This window comes from Myotis nattereri, assembly GCF_964212035.1.
Source record: "Myotis nattereri genome assembly, chromosome: 2".
Classification (NCBI taxonomy): Eukaryota; Metazoa; Chordata; class Mammalia; order Chiroptera; family Vespertilionidae; genus Myotis; species Myotis nattereri.
The window spans coordinates 102,758,322-102,775,680 of NC_138076.1; the positions used below are offsets into that span (position 1 = coordinate 102,758,322).

The 17,359-nt window shown below is 40.0% G+C and overlaps 1 protein-coding gene across 1 annotated transcript in view; it reads right to left on the bottom strand.

Annotated features, from left to right (window-relative positions):
• Window positions 1-17,359, bottom strand: part of ALG5 (ALG5 dolichyl-phosphate beta-glucosyltransferase) — a 331,650-nt gene that overhangs the window by 56,509 nt on the left and 257,782 nt on the right. Inside the window, exon 9 of the mRNA XM_081083482.1 lies at window positions 16,845-16,925. Within this exon, the coding sequence (XP_080939608.1) occupies window positions 16,845-16,925 (81 nt within the window). The remainder of the gene's footprint in view (window positions 1-16,844; window positions 16,926-17,359) is intronic.

Below are 17,359 nucleotides of genomic sequence, written 5' to 3' on the forward strand. Positions count from 1 at the left end.
GCCCGCCCTCGCTCTTTCCCAACACACCAGATAAGAGGAAACCTCCCAGGGCAGGACTGGCAGATAGACTTCACACACATGCCCCCTCATAAAAAACACCGTTATCTCCTCACTCTAGTTGACACATTTTCAGGATGGATAGAAGCCTATCCCACCAGTAGGGAAGATGCTCAAACAGTAGTGGTAGCCCTCACCCATGACATCATTCCCCGCTTTGGCTTTCCGATGTCTCTGCAATCTGATAATGGCCCCGCTTTCGTCTCTCAGATAACGCAGCTAGTCTCTCAAACACTAAACATCAAATGGAATCTCCACATCCCCTACCACCCTCAGTCTTCGGGTAAAGTAGAAAAGGCCAATCATCTCTTAAAAACACATCTAACCAAACTATCCTTAGAGCTCCATATGCCGTGGACTGAACTTCTCCCCCTGGCACTAATGAGACTGAGGGCCATGCCACGACAACCACTACTTCTAAGCCCCTTCGAGATCATGTATGGGCGGCCTTTTGTCCTCCAAACCCCGGAGGACAATTCCCTTCCCCTGGGAGATTACTTCCCTGCTTTTACCCATATGAGGGCACTCTTACAACAACACGCTGATAATCTTCTCCCTCGTCCCTTTCCTACAACTTCTACTCATCTCTCAGTCCTCCCTGGGGACTTGGTCTATGTCAAGAAAAAAGGAAAGGCATCCTTAACACCCACATGGGAGGGGCCTTTCCCAGTCATACTATCTACCCCTACGGCAGCAAAGGTACAGGGAATACACCACTGGTATCACCTCTCTCACATTAAGCCATACAAACCTCTACACAAAACATTACCTTCCTACACTTCTACCCCCACAGGACCCACCTCTCTCAGGTTCACCAAATGTCTCCCCACCATCTCGGAAGAGGACTTAACGACACCATCCAGGACCTGATGACCCATCATTCCTTACAGGCTAAATTCTACTATTTCCTGCAGTGCATCCTGGAGGACTGGTCCTGGTGGAGACCACGATCTGCTTCCCCAGAAGACATACACTCATGGATGGTAGATCTTACCTGGCAAGGGACCCTCCAATTTTTTACACCGGAAGAAGCTCAGGTTTTCGAATTCCTTTTTATATGTATCGTCTCCTCACCATAATCCTCCTACAGGCAGTTAGCAATGAGTGCACCAATGAAGGGTTTTGGTCTTTTCAGGTGAAACGGACTTGGGATGATGAGGGAGTCATCAATTCTACTGTCTGGAACGGGAAATCCTCTAGTGTCACTCTTTATTTCGATGCCTGCGCGGCCATGGCCCCGGGGTGGTCTAGCTGTGGTGGGTGGTATCAGGCCTATGCCACCGACCACAAATATCTATGCATGCAATATCGCCAGAAAGGGGATTGTGACGATGTAGGGGAGTTCTACTGTCCATATTGGCAGTGTTCTTACTACCACTCTGGTGCTTTACGTAGTCCGCTAGTAAACCTCAGACCCCCCTTGGACTGTGGCCCCCTTACGTGTAATCCTGTCAGCTTTACCATATCAAACCCAGCGGACCCACTCTGGAACCAGGCTCAGCCAGCAGGAATTAGGATAGATGGGAGAGGTAGAGACCCCGGTGGTATAATTGTCTTTATCAAAACCTACATTAATCCTCGACCTATCCCTCCCCCTCTAAAGGACATTCTCTCTCGCCCTGCAGACGCCGAACCTACTCCCTTGCCCACCCTCATCAACACAACATTCCATCTACTCTCTAACATCAATCCCTCCTTTTCTACATCCTGCTGGATTTGTCTGTCACTAGCTCGAACCCTCATCATAGCCACTCCAATCCCAACCTATTGGACTACTAACTTAACTCTCTCCTATACCAGACCCCAACGCACCCTATACAACATCTCTCTCTTTAATACGGAAAACACTACCTGTTTAACAAATACCTCTCAAATCACTACCTCAATTACTCCAGCACCTTACTACTGTACACAATCTATAAATTTACCCCCTGCTTTAGCCTGCCCTCCACCGGGTATTTTTCTCCTCTGTGGGACTACAGCCTACACCTGTGTCCCCCGGGACCTGTCACACTCGCTCTGCCTTTATGTCTTCCTAACTCCCAACCTTTCTATCAGAACAGAGGGAGAACTCGAATCCTCTCTTGGTCTTCTCAGACCTCGCCACAAAAGGGCAGCCCTTGTTCCCCTCTTAGTGGGTACAGGAGTTCTCACTGCAGTAGGGACAGGCGTAGGAGGCATTTCCTCCTCTGTTCATTTCTACCACAAATTGTCTGCTGAATTTTCAGAAGATATCTCCATCATTAGCAATTCCCTTGAATCCCTTCAAAGGCAGGTAGACTCCTTAGCAGCGGTAGCCCTACAGAACCGGCGTGCTTTAGATCTCTTGACAGCTGAAAAAGGAGGTACCTGTGTCTTTCTTGGGGAAGAATGCTGCTACTTTGTAAATGAATCAGGAATTGTCAAAGATCACATTAAATCCCTCCGGGACAGGATTGACCAAAGACGACGTAACCAGCTAGAAGGGGGATATGACATCTTTGGCTCACTTATACCATGGCTCCTCCCACTATTAGGCCCACTGGTATTTATTCTTTTAATCTTGCTCTTTGGCCCCTGTCTCATGCGCTGTTTCACTAGTTTCTTGCAGAAAAGAATGCAGGCGTTCGCCAACCAGAAGGTGGGAGAAATCTATCTGGCCTTGAATTCAGAACCTAGAGACACCTATGTCACCGGAATCTTTGAGACCCCGGGCAGATGCCCCTGACGACGTCCCCTCTCAGCAGGAAGTAGCTATGGAAGACAGACCTTCGCCCCCTGACCTTGCCCGGACTCTCAATTTTTTTTTACTATTACCAAAAGCCTGGAATGATAGATCCTCCCTTCCCCCAACTGGTGGGCGGGGTATGATGTAACCTGCAGCCCAGAAATACCTGAGTGACTAACCAGGTACCTTATATGGACTATACATTGGACCACCAATCCACACCTGCCAAATACCCTAAGCCCTTGTCCTATATGGACAATACAGTAAACCACCAATCAGTGTGCGCCGAGTACACTAAGCCCCCCACCCCTTCCCATTCCGCCCCTCAAAAGGCGGGCCCACCCCTGCACGTGCTGCTGTCTTCCCTTTGTGAGGCAGCCCGGCAGGTGCTTCTCCTCTAATAAAGCCTGTAGTCCTGGTTTTAGGCCTCCGTCTGATCTTTCACCTTTATATCTATCTACTTTATTGATTTGTTGTTATTCTAGTCTCTGTTCTTTCATTCATATATCTAATTTTCCTCTTCCCTTTTCGTACTCAATTTTTTCTTTTTTTCACTACTCAATCTTTTTTATCTCTTTTCTTTCGCTTTTCTTTTTCTACTGCTTTCTCATCCTTTCTCTTTATCTTGTTTTAGGTCTAATTGCTTTCTTTTCTACTTTCCTTTTTAAAGTTTTTCCTTGTATTTTCATTTCTTTCCTCCCTCCTTTATTTTAAACCGATTTGCTTCCCTTATTCCTCTAATTCTTTATTCTTATTTTCTTTACTTAAGCTCGACATATACATATTCTGCCCCCACTTTTCTTGTTTTTTGTTTCTGCTTTTTTTATTTGTTTTGCTTTGTTTTCTCCTAGTATTTTTTTCTCTCTTTTTTACTGTCATTCTTGCTCTATGTTTCTCTTTCCTAATTCTCTATTCTCTGGTGGTTGCTTTTGTTGGTGCTGTAGGGGTTTTGTGTATGTTTTGGTTTTGTTTCTTCTGTTTTATTTTATTCTGTTCAGTCAGCATCTCCACAACAGCTCAAAAGATGTGGTTAGGGTTGAGCCAGCCTGAGAGGAGACTCCATCCAGGGATAGGACAATAACATTCAAAACCCAACTTCAGCCGAAACCGGTTTGGCTCAGTGGATAGAGCGTCGGCCTGCAGACTGAAGGGTCCCAGGTTCGATTCCGGTCAAGGGCATGTACCTTGGTTGCGGGCACATCCCCAGTGGGGTCCCACAAAATACCTACTACATTAGACCACCCCACAAAATCTGGGAGGCATAGCAGTTTAATGTAATGGGTAGAAATGAATACAAAGGGATAGCAAAAATGGGAGACAAAGAAACAACCCCCAAATCAAAGAAAAGGAGGAATATCCAGAAAGGAAACTAACTTACCAGGTGCTATGTATGCATGTTCATTTCCTATTCTCACAGCCCCACAACTTCTTCAAATCTGTATCTAAACTTTGGGTCTCTAGAGACCTTCAGTCTGGGCAGGAGTGATTGCTTACTTGGCTCTCTACTGGGGTACCCTACACTCCAAGACACATGAGCCAGGAGCCAGAGGGGAAGCACAGGGGCAGGAGGGCTATGTGTCTGAAGGAAGGACTACTTAGACTTGGGGATATGAACCTGATTCTAGCATGCAGAGGAAGCCAGGGATACTCTAAGAACCCAAGTTCTCACTCTTTCCAGGAGACCTGATCAGAAAAATGTCATTTGTCTTTGGCCCCCCAAGATGCATTCCAGCCAGAGTGCTCATTCCTAAATCCATTTTGATTAATCTTATGTTCTTGTCTCTAGCTTTGATCTCAACTGTCAAGTGCACAGAGACAACCCAGAACTGGTAAATAATGATAACAAATGGATAAATGTTACATTCTAGAGGACTATTGTCATTAACCCAGGTCTGAACCACTAGGTAAAGTGGCTTGGCTTGGATAGACCATCCACTTGCCTATCAGTATTCTGCTTTTATTGTTAAAAATAATTACTTTGTTATTGCAATAAACTATAATAAGTTATATAAATAAATAGTAAAATTAAATTATATTCAGGTGAAATGAAGAGCTTCCCAGACAATAAAAAGACTACCCTAGCTGGTTTGGCTCAGTGGATAGAGTGTCAGGCTGTGGACTGAAGGGTCCCGGGTTCGATTCTGATCACGGACACATACTCGGGTTGTGGACTTGACCCCCAATAGGGGGTGTGCAGGAGGCAGCCGATCAATAATTCTCTCTCATCATTAATGTTTCTATCTCTCTCTCCCTCTCCCTTCCTCTCTGAAATCAACAAAAATATATATATTTTTTAAAACTTTGAAAAAAAAAAAAGACTAAAGGAGTTCATTACCACCAAACCATCATTGCAAGAAATGTTAAAGGGACTGCTCTTTGAAGAAGAAGAAATAGAGAGGAACGTAGACATAAAAAATAAAAATGGCAATAGAAAGGTACCTATCAACAATCTTAAATGTAAATGAATTAAATGCTTCAATCAAAATACATAGAGTAGCTAAATGGATAAGAAAACATGACCCATATATATATGCTGTCAACAGGAAAGCCACCTCAGAACAAAACACTCACACAGGATGATGGTGAAGGAATGAAAATTTTTTTCCATGCAATTGGAAATGAAAAAAAAAAAAAAAACAGCAATCCAGGAATAACAATACTTATATCTAACAAAATAGATTTCAAAAAAAAGGCCATAATAAAAGACAAAAAAGATCACTGAATAATACTAAAGGGATTGTTCCAACATGAAGATATAACCCTAGTAATACATATATACACCCAAAATAGGAGCACCTAAATATGTAGAAATCTCTTGGAGGACAATGAAAGATTGACAGCAATACAGTCATGGTAGGGGACTTTGACAGCCCACTGACATCATTGGATACATCTTCCAGATAAAATTCAACAAGGAAACAGCAACCTTAAACAACACACTAGATAAAATGGGTTTAACTGGTATTTACTAAACATTTCATCCCAAAGCAAGAGAATATACATTTTGCTCAAGTGCACATGGAACTTTCTCCAAGACAGACCACATATTAGACAACAAAATAAATCTTAAGTTCAAGTAGACTGAATTCATACCAATCAAGCATCTTCTCAGATCACAAGGGCATGAAACTAGAAATCAACGACAATAAAAACAGTCAAACACATGGAGATTAAAGAGCATGTTATTAAACAACGAAGGGCTTCACAATGAGATCAAGAAAGAAAAAAAAACTACTTGGAAACAAAAGGAAATGAACACACAATAAACCAAAGTCTATTGGACACAGTGAAAGCAGTCCTGAGAGGTAAGTTCATAGCATTACAGGCCTATCTCAGTAAACCAGAAAAATCTCACTTAAATAATGTAATCCTACAATGAAAAGACCTAGAAAGAGAACAAGAAAAGACCAAAGTAGGAAGGAAGGAAATAATAAAGATAAGAGTAGAAATAAATGACATAAAAACTAAAATAAAATACAAAAGATCAATAAAGAGAACCAAGAGGGCGGCATGCCTCTCACAACCACATCAAAACTACAACTAAAAGACAAAACATCGATCATCCAAAACCACAGGAAAGCTAGCTCAGTGGAAGTTCCACAACTAGAAGGAAAGAAAAAAGCGCATTGAGACTGATAGGAGGTGCGGAGGTGCAGAGGTGCGGAGGCGCGTGCGAAACAGGCTGGCAACTGGGTGCACTGTTGTTGTTTTTCAATTGGAAGGGAGATACAAGCTCCTGATTGCTCTGAACTCCAGTTCCGGGTGAGACTCTGGGGAACCAGACTCATATGGGAGAAACAGGACTATCTGGCATCGGGTTGGAATGCAAGGGCTGCTTTCTCTCAGAGGTGATCACAGCGATCATTGTTCCTGCGAGGGGGCGTGGATCGCAGAGACGCGGGGACCTCTCCAGTGCAGGGCTGACTGGCAGCCATTGCTGACTGCTCCACCCTGGTGATTCCCTGAGACCCCGCCCCACGCAATTTACAAACCCACCCAAGCTGTGCACAGTGGCTTTTGCATATGAATGGCCCATCCTTTTGCAGCATAAAACCTAACAAACTGCAGCTGGGTCAGAGAGCTCCAAATCTTCTAAAAGAAGGCCCAAGGCTCAGCAACAGCAACCAGCCTTGCTTTCCAGCTGGACCTTCATATGGGCACTTACAAACCCCAAACAAAGAGGAGAAATCTGCAGATCTCTCTGTAGCTCCTGCTGGGTGGCCTCAGGCAGTGGCTGACTTAGCACCTCCTTGGAGATCCAAGAGCCAACGCACACAGTGGTCAGTGTGAGACCATACCAGACTACAACTCTTCACATCCATAAGTGACACACTCAAGGGGAAGACTCAGTGAGCACCAAAGCCCCACTGAAGCAAGTCCTGCCTCATAAGGGTGTCTCCAGTACAGCAGTTCTTCACATAATAATAATCTGAACAATAAAGATTTATTAATTAAGAAAAAAGATGATTGTTTAAAATTTAAAAAAAGATCAATGAAACCATGAGCTGATTCTTTGAAAAGATAAGATTGATGAACCACTAGCCAGACTCATAAAGAAACAGAGAGGACCCAAATAAATAAAAGTAGAAATGAAAGAGATGAAGTAACAACTGACATCACAGAAATACAAAGTATTGGAAGAAAATACTATGAACAAATTCAACAACCTGCACAAGATGGACAAATTTCTAGAAATATACAATATTCCAAAACTAAATAAAAAATTAAAAAAAACAAATAACAATAAAGAAGCAGTGATTAAAAAAAAAATCAAAGAAAATAAAAAGTCCTAGACCAGATCGCTTTACAGGTGAATTTTTCCAAACATTCAAGGAAGAACTAACACCTATCCTCCTCAAATATTTCAAAAGATTCCAGAGGAGGGAAAACTTCCAAGCTCTGTTCACGAAATTAGCATTCTCCTAATTCCAAAACCAGATAAAGACACTACAAAGGAAGAAAACTACAGGCCAATATCCCTGATGAACACAGATGGTAAAAACTTAAAAAATGCTAGCAAATAAATCCACATATACCATGACCAAGTGGGATTTATTTTGGGGATGCTAAGCTGGTACAATATTCACCAATCAGTAAATATGATATATCACAGACAAAATGAAGGATAAAAATCACATGATCTTATCAATAGACACAGAAAAAGCAGTGACAAAATCCAGCACCCATTTATCATAAAAACTCCAAAGTGAAAATAGAGGGATCATACCTAAATATGATAAAGACCATATATGACAAACCTACAGCCAAATTCAGACTCAATGGGCAAAAACTAAAAGTGTTTCCCTTGATATAAACAAGACAGGGATGTCCGCTTTCACTACTCTTACTCAAAATAGTACTGGAAGTCCTAGACACAGCGATCAGACAAAAAGAAAACAGAAAAGGCATCCAAATTAAAAAGGAAGAAGTAAAACTGCCATTATTCGCAGACATGATATTGTACATAGAAAACCCTAAAGACTCCACCACAAACTACTAGATTTAATAAATGAATTTGGCAAAGCAGCAGGATAAAAAATTAACATCCAGAAATTGATGTCATTATTGTACACCAATAATGAACTATAAGGGAAACTTAAAAAAAAATCCCATTTATCATTGCAACAAAAATGAAACCTATGAATAAACGTAACTAAAGAAGTAAAAGACCTGTACTCAGAAAACTATAGGACATTGAAAAAAGAAACAGAGGAAGATACAAAGAAGTGGAAGCATTTACCGTGTTCATGGATTGGAAGAATTAACATCATTAAAATGTCCCTATTACCCAAAGCAATCTATATATTCAACACAATCCCTATTAAAATAGCAACAGCAGCCTGGCCAGGTATGGCTCAGTGACTGAGCATCAACCTATAAACCAGGAGGTCACAATTCGATTCCCAGTCACGGCACATGTGTGGGTTGTGGGCTCAATCCCCAGTGGGGGGAGTGCAGGAGGCAGCCAATCAATGATTCTCTCTCATCATTGATGTTTCTATCTCTCTCTCCCTCTCCCTTCCTCTCTGAAATCAATAAAAATATATTTTTTAAAATATCAACAGCATATTTCACAGATCTAGGACAAATATTCCAAATATTTATATGGAACCAAAAAAGACCACAATTGCCACAGCAATCTTGAGAAAGAAGAACAAAGTTGGAGGGATTACAATACCAGATAAACAAGGCCATTGTAATCAAAACAGCCTGGTAATGGCATAAGAACAGGAATGTAGATCGATGGAACAGAACTGAGACTCCAGAAATTGACCCTCGTGATTATGGTCATTAATACTTGACAAAGGAAGCAACAGCATAAAATGGAGTACAGACAGTCTCTTCAATAAATGGTGAGGGGAAAACTGGACAGGCCCATGCAAAAAAAATGAAACTAGACCACCAACTTATATCATGCACAAGAATAAACTCAAAATGGATAAAAGACAGGTATAAGTCACAAAACCATAAAAGTCCTAGAGGAAACCATAGGCATTAAAATCTCAGACATCTCATGTAGCAGTATTTTCACTGATGCATCTCCTAGAGAACCAAAGGACAATATAAACAAATGGGATTATATCAAACTAAAATGCTTCTGCACAGCAACAAAAACCATCAAAAACATGAAAAGGGAATCCACATATGGGAGAACATATTCACCAATGGTACAACTGATAAGGAGTTAATTTTTAAAATATATAAAGAACTTATACCTTATACAACTCAACAGCAGGAGAACAAACAATCCAATTTAAAAAATGGGCAAAGGACCTGAACAGCCACTTCTCTAAAAGGGACATAAAGATGGCCAATAGACAAATGAAAAAATGCTCAATGTCACTAATCATCAGGGAGATGCAAATTAAAACTACAATGAGGTATCACCTCACACTTGCCAGAATGGCTACCATCAATAAAATCAGCAAACAAGTTCTGGCAAAGTTGTGAAGATAATGGAATCCCAGCGTACTATTGGTGGGAATGCAGACTAGTACAGCCACTGTACCGGTATGGAGTTTCACTAAAAAATTAAAAATGGAACTGCTGTTTGACCTAGTGATCCCACTTCTGGGACTATATCCTAAGAATCCCAAAACACCAATGAGAACTAATATTTGTGCCCCTATGTTCATAGCAGCGTTATTTACAATATCTAAGATCTGGAAACAGTCCAAGTGTCCATCCATAGATGAGTAGATATAAAAGCTGTGGTACATTTCCACAATGGAATACTATGTGGCTATAGAAAAGAAGGAACTCTTACCTTTTGTGACAGCATAGAGGGAAGTAGAGATTATAACACTAAGTAAAATAAGCCATTCAGAAAAAGACAAATATCACATGATCTCACTTATATATGTCTAATGATCAAAATAAATTGATGAACAAAATAGGTCCAGAGGCACAGATGCATAGAACAGACTGACAGATCTCAGAGGGGAGGGTAGTGGGTAGGGCAGGAAGAGATAAAACAAAGAACATATATGTGTATATGCATAGCTCATGGTTGCTGACAATAGTGTGATGAAGGTCTGGGGTGGGTTGAGTTGGGCAAAGGGGGGTAAAATGGGGGAAATATGTAATACTATCAACAATAAAAAATAATAATTAAAATATGTATTTGATTTTTCAAAAGTCAAAAGAAAGTGAACAAAAACAGGTGGTATCAATCTGAAAATAGTAAGATGGTACATATACATCCAGTTATGTGAGAAATTACATTACTACAATTAAAAGATGAAGAAGGTGGAAGGTGTTCCTCCCTTTCCATTACATATATTTTAAAAAGTTATACATCAGTCTGTCCATTTGCTGGTAAGGCTATAAAATGATATAAAAGCACTTTCCTGTAATGTCTTATCAGTTTGGGGTATTGAAGTCATGGTAGCTTTTAAATTCTGTAGGCACATTAATTCCCTATATTGACACCCCATCCCTGCATTTAAAATACCCAGAATGACTATTAGTTCTTGCATTGTACCTTTCCTGACATAGAGTATTATCAAAGTCAAGGAAACTAAAATACCAAAAATCATAAAAATAGACAAGATACTGGTAAGTGTAAAGAAATAGATAAAATAGGAGAAACTATACAAAACTATACATAATTTACAACTGCTTTAATATTACAGAAATTTTCTTTTAAATATAATTTCAAGACACCAAAAAACCAAACAAACAAATAAAACCTCTTAAAAAGTGTTTTATTCCAATGCTCCTGACCAGAGATCATCGAACTACAAGCCATAGGACAATGTAGCCCACTGTCTGTTTTCAGTTGCTCTGAAAGAGACACACTCACTTACATAATTCTGTAATTACAGAATTGAGTAATTACCAAAGAGACAGTATGACCCACAGACCCTGTATACTTCCTGGACCTTTACATAAAGTTTGCCATTCCCTGCTTTTGACCAACCAAAGAGCAGAACAAAATTTATGCATATATCTTTAGTATTCTCACAGCCTGGACCAGACAATCAATCAATCAATGTTTTATTATATGGACTCTCAGGTAATGCCTATTTCACTCAGAATTCTCTTCAGCTATTTAGCATTTTGCTTAGTGTTAATATTTTAAAGACAGGTCTTATCACTAAATTACCTTTCATCAATTATGGAAAATTCTGTTGTTTCTTTTCTTCTAGATTCTACCTAATCCTTCTAGAGCTCTTAATTCTCAAATCTTTCATTCTAACATGTTTATATCTTAACCAGTCTATTTCCCCCTTTCCTTATGCCTTTTTTCTGTTTAGCAATGTTTTACCTGCAATTTAACCTAAATTTTGTTCAAATGCCTTTTTCCCCCATTTAAGGTCCAGTTGGTTCATTTTGTTCACCCAGTATCTCATTCCCCTCTCATGTTTTAAGTCATTGTTTTACATCTGTTATTCTAGCATTTTGTGTGACATGACTTCTTTTTGATAAATTATGTCACGTGTTTTATAATGATTTTGCACTGGTTTTGTTTGTTTTTACTGAGAATACTTTATTTGCTGGTTGAAACTGCTAAAAATGCATAGAACAAATACCAATAGAAAATGTATTGTATTTGAATCTCTCTATTCTATATAAAATGAATGGTGTACAGCATCTGTTAGAAAAATGGCTGCATGGACATTTCTTATTTTATGCCTCTGTTAAAAATAAAAATAAACCTTTTTATTCAAGAGTATATAAAATCTGGGAATACATATCCATAGACGGTTTGTGAATTTTGGCAGAGATGCACTGTCTTAATTTCATCTTAGCTTGTCAATTTTCTGCTCCTCCATAATTCTGTAAATCCAATAGTAGAACACAAATGATGAAGTCAGTCTTGCTGAGGTAACATTCACCAACAGTCCCTTGAGTAATTTACATGCTCCTCTTCTGTCACTGTAAAAGGGAACTGACCTCAATCACTTGATTAAAAAACAAATCACATCACATCAAAAGTATGTTTTTCCCATAACACCTATCACAGTACATAGGTCTCTAGCTCTAAATAATAGAGTTCCAGACTTGTAAATTTTCTTCAGACTTCAAAACATAGGCATTCCAAATCCTGATTCACCTTCTATGACAGCTGTAGAATCAAGGATATCTGGCCTCACCTGAGCTCTTTCACTGACTTCTTGATGGGGGGAAATCAATAATCATGGTGTCTTCAAATTTTCATTCTAACTGGCTCCAGAATGACATCATCACATCTTCAAAGATGGGCTCAGCATATTCTTCCATTAGGGCCCAAACAGCATGCCTTACTCCAGTTCTCTCTCATGTAGTTCATTCCTGTTTTGTCTTTCCGATTTAAGTCTTCTAAGTTTGGCTTGCTTAACCAAGAGATCGGCATTTGGGATTGTGTAAAAAGTCAGGTTCAGAAACATGTTCAGCCCTAACCGGTTTGGCTCAGTGGATAGAGCATTGGCCTGTGGACTGAAAGGTCCCAGGTTTGATTCCGGTCAAGGACATATACCTTGGTTGCGGGCACATCCCCAGTAGGAGGTGTGCAGGAGGCAGCTGATCGATGTTTCTCTCTCGTCGATGTTTCTAACTCTCTATCCCTCTCCCTTCCTCTCGGTAAAAACTCAATAAAAATATATTTATAAAAAAAAAGAAAAAGAAACATGTTCAGATTCAGGTTTCTGAATCTGCCCTCCCATGGGCCAGCTATTCTCTTGCAGGACAGTGGAAGTGAGTTGTGGTGCTGTCAGGGGTCCAGGAGTCTGAATCATGGTGTCAGTCCTATTTAGCCACGTATTATCCAGACTTTCATCTTCTACTTATTTCTTGTGATGTGGGGATTGTCCTTTCTTACTCCTTACTGAAGATGTTTGGCTGCTACTTCCACTGTTCACAGACATTCTATCATCTTCACCTCTGATGACTAACACATTTCTACTAATATAAGAGATTAATAGAAGCCATACATCTTCCCACCTTTCCATCATCTGCTCTGTAAGGATTTTTTTTCTAGGTATGAATGAACAGTCCTTTTTTCCTGTCGAAAAAATTTAGAAGAAAATTCTCTTAGTACTTCCAGCAAAGCCAGATTAGGTGGTGGACATTCTGTCCTTTCTGATTTTGGTGTTTAAAGGCAAATTCTATGCCATTCCTGTAAAGTGTGGCAACTGATTCTTGTGTGTCTTGATTTGATCCAGTCCAAATGCAAGAGCAAAGAGACATGCCAATTCTTTTATGCCACTGACATAGGGAGATGTCCTAGGTAGCTTGGGACCTTGCTCTTGAACAAGTTCATTAAACAACTGCTGTAAATTGAGAATGAGGGTCTTGGCATACTGAATTTTATCAGTCTGCCTGGTTTTACTAGTGTTTCCTTAGTAATATCACCATATTCATTGTAATGCTTCATGCAGTGTTTAAAGATGTCTGCAGCTGCATGCATGTCAAAAATATCATAAATGATATCTTTGTTGAAACAACAAGTAGATTCCTTATTTTATGTAAGGACTCAATTTTATTTGCTTCATCTTCTTCATCCCCTCCATGCTCTGGTTCTCCTCATCCTGTTCAATGAAAACATGACCCATTACAAAACTGAGGAGCTCAAACTTCAGTCCAGTATCTGGATTAAACCCCAAAGGCTGAAGGGCCTTCCTGCTACCTGGTGGCTAAAAATCATCAAAAGATCACAGAGTAACATGAAAGCTTCCAAGAAAGAAAAAAAACAACAGCATCATAATGAGATTCCTGTTTGAACTGTTCTTTCCCCTCCTTTTCACTAATGTTTCTTCTCTTTGTGGGTCATGTCTGCTGAAAATCTTTTTGTGAAGGATTCTCCAGCTCCATAGCAACAGGCAATGTGCTAAGTCTATCAAGTGGTAAACATTTTCATAGTCTTCAACACAAAGAGATTTACTTCCATGAAATATCAGAGTAACCAATCAAATAGCTTCCACAGCAACATCATATTCCTTATCAAGTGTCATTGATACAATGCAATCCTTGAATTGGCTTATGACTAGCTCCAATTTGGGGAATAATTCTCTATTGGCATAAAGACTCCAGAGCTTTCAAAAATTCAACCTGACTTCTCTTTGCCTGTCATGAAGAGTTCAACCAACATATTTTAGGTAACTGTCATTTAAGAAGGCATCACTATACATTTTCTTCCATACAACAGTTTCTTCAATACAAATGGCTCTAATCTCAGTAACAGCATCACAGTATCTATGAACAAATAAACCCTTAAAAATAGAGTTCATCATATTTTCGATTTCATCCTGATTTTCTTATACCTCTTTGCATTTCTGAAGTAGTAGCTCTAACCTTTCATTGGCTCTTTTCCCAATCATTTTATTTCTTTCAGCTTCATACTGTTTCTGTGTATTATCCTGATAAATTCTGAGGTGTAAGGCAACATTCACCAAAGCAGTCATGAGCTTCACAGCAGCAAGGGTGCTTGTATGCCTAAAAACTCTGATCTGGGAGTCTGACAAACCAGTCAAAAGGGAGATTACTGGGTCCATCATATATTCATCATAAATTATGCTGTATTAATACTGTCAAATCATGACTCCAGTAAATTCACAAATTTTTTTTCACTGAGGTTGAGGCATGGTAAGGAGATAATCACCCCTGTCCTCATCAAATTCTTCAGTAATTTTTCTGATGATTTCTGCATTCTACATATTTCAAAACATGTCTATTCTCACAGTACCACAACATTCTAAACACTGGGTAAAAAAGTTGATGCCGTTTTGGCTCAGTGGATAGAGTACTGGCCTGAGGACCAAAGGGTCCTGGGTTCGATTCCAGTCAAGGGCGCGTACATCGGTTGCATACCCTGATCAGGGCATGTGTAGGAGGCAACCAATAGATGTGTTTCTCTCACATCGATATTTCTCTCTATGTTTCTCTCTCTTCCACTCTCGTGGAAAAATATCCTCAGGTAAGGATTAAAAAAAAAAAAAGTTGATTAAATTCAGAAGTGCAATGTCTCTGTCTTGTTTATATGATTTAATCCAGTTATCCACCAGTACTGCACTGCACTTTCCCCATTTCACTATTTCAAATAATGTGACAGACTCCCCTTTGTCATTCTACTGAGGGTGCCCATTTTTCCATGGCTTCAATTCTAACTCCAGCTTCAATTCTACTGTTCTTCCCTGGAGATTTTCAAAGTTTCTTATTTGTAGATGGAAGCTGGCCGGGATAACCCCATTTTCTTTTTCCTTTGACTTCTGTTTCTTCAAGTTCACTGCCAGCATCAGAATGAGCAATAGTTTCATTTGTTGAATCCTGTAACACTGGTAACTCTGAAGTAATAATTGTGGAGAGGTGTTTTCACAATGGAGGGAAAGAATGAAGCACTGTACAACTCAAAACTTGAAAAATAACCTCAAAGGCAATCCTCAGCTACCTATCCAGGCGCTGCAGCCATTGACATAGTTACGCCTCAAAAGTCTTCGGTGTGTTATTCCTGTGTTATTCCAGTTGCCAGGGTTTAGGAGAAGGGGAGGGCCTCAACCCAGCTGCAATCCTAACTTGCCATCTGGTAGCATTTCCCACATGCCAGTGGCACAGGTCTGCTGATAGGCTCAGAAAAGGGAGGTAATTGGGGGCCACTACAGGAAAATGCACTAACTCTTTCCAAAGGGGATTGAGTGCACACCAATAATTTTGCACTAACAGAAAGAAGTTTATGGAAACCCTCAAAACCTGGATTGAGAACAACTGCCTCTACAGAGTTCTGCATTTGCTGCTGCCAGGTGCTATAGGAAATTTTGCAGGATAAAAACTTTTTTTTTTTTATGTTACATATTCTTAGGAAATATTTTCCCCATTTCCAAAGCCCAAGCAAAAACTAATTTCCTTCTGAGCCAGTGAATGGAATGCTTCAGTCTACCTCTTCACTGGGAGTATCACCCTCTGGAGAAACCAGATTGATGAGAGCTCCCAGCCTCACAAAGGGCTTAATGCCTCATTTTCTGTACCCATGTGGGTTATTTAAACCCACAAAGAGAAAATGTCCCCAGGACAGGCCTAACATCAGCTCAATGGCCAAATGTACTGGTTTGCTATTTTTGACCAACCAGCTCTTATTCCCCCAAATTTTGCTTCATCCCTCCCTCTCAGCCCATGTTTGACTAGTTGACTCTAATAAGGGTGAAAAATGTAGTTCAGACTTAAATTAACCAAAGACTTCCATCCCTAGCTGAGTCCAGTCAGAACAAAGCACAGGACTGGTTTGAATAGAAAACAAGAAGGCCCATGGGGCTTTCCTATAGAGCAGGAAAGAGATAAAAATGCTGCTAGCCAAGGGACTGATGGGAAGGGCTAAACAGACTATCCACAATGGGGAGAAGTGTGACCTGTGACCAACACTGAGCTAATACTGAAGAAGTAATGCTGAGCCCAGGAGGGCTAGGTCCTAGTCCCAAACCACTGGAGTCACCAGAGCTTCTGATTTTCTAGTACCATGATTTTTCAGTTCCATGAGCCAATACATTTTCTTCCTTACCTAAGACACTTTGAGCTGGGTTTGTCAACTGAAAGCATTCTTAGTGACATGGAAATTCACCAGCATTCAAATTCAAAGTTCAATAATGAAAACAAAATTGTACTTGCTTACCTGGATAACCAATTCCTTTGGCATTTGTATAGGGAACCCCAGAAGAACTAGGACTATAAACAGGATTCATGACTTTGAGAACTAAAAAAGAAAAAGAAAGATTTAGTCAAACACTATTGTTCTCAGTTTTTCCTCCAGCATCAATCTCAAAAAAAGCAGGTAATAAGAGTCCTTCCTCTCCTTTACATAAGTAAGGCATCTCACTCCGCTGCCAACCAACAGTAAACAGAAAAGCAACAGCAATGTCCGAAGGCACCCACCAGGACACTGTAAACTTTCCTTTAAAACTGCTTTCAGAGCATTAGAAGCTAAGAAAAAAAAGTGGTGTTCTCTACCTCCCTGCTTAAAACAGTGAAAAAAAAACAACTGTAAATAACCTAAATGTCCTCATAAAGATAAGAATAGTTAAGTAAAACATATCTACCCAAAACATGAAATATCGGTTCAGTTGCTTTTAAAAATGGTAAGTGAAGAAATACCTGGCGGGGGAGGCGAAGATGGCGGCTGGCAGGACA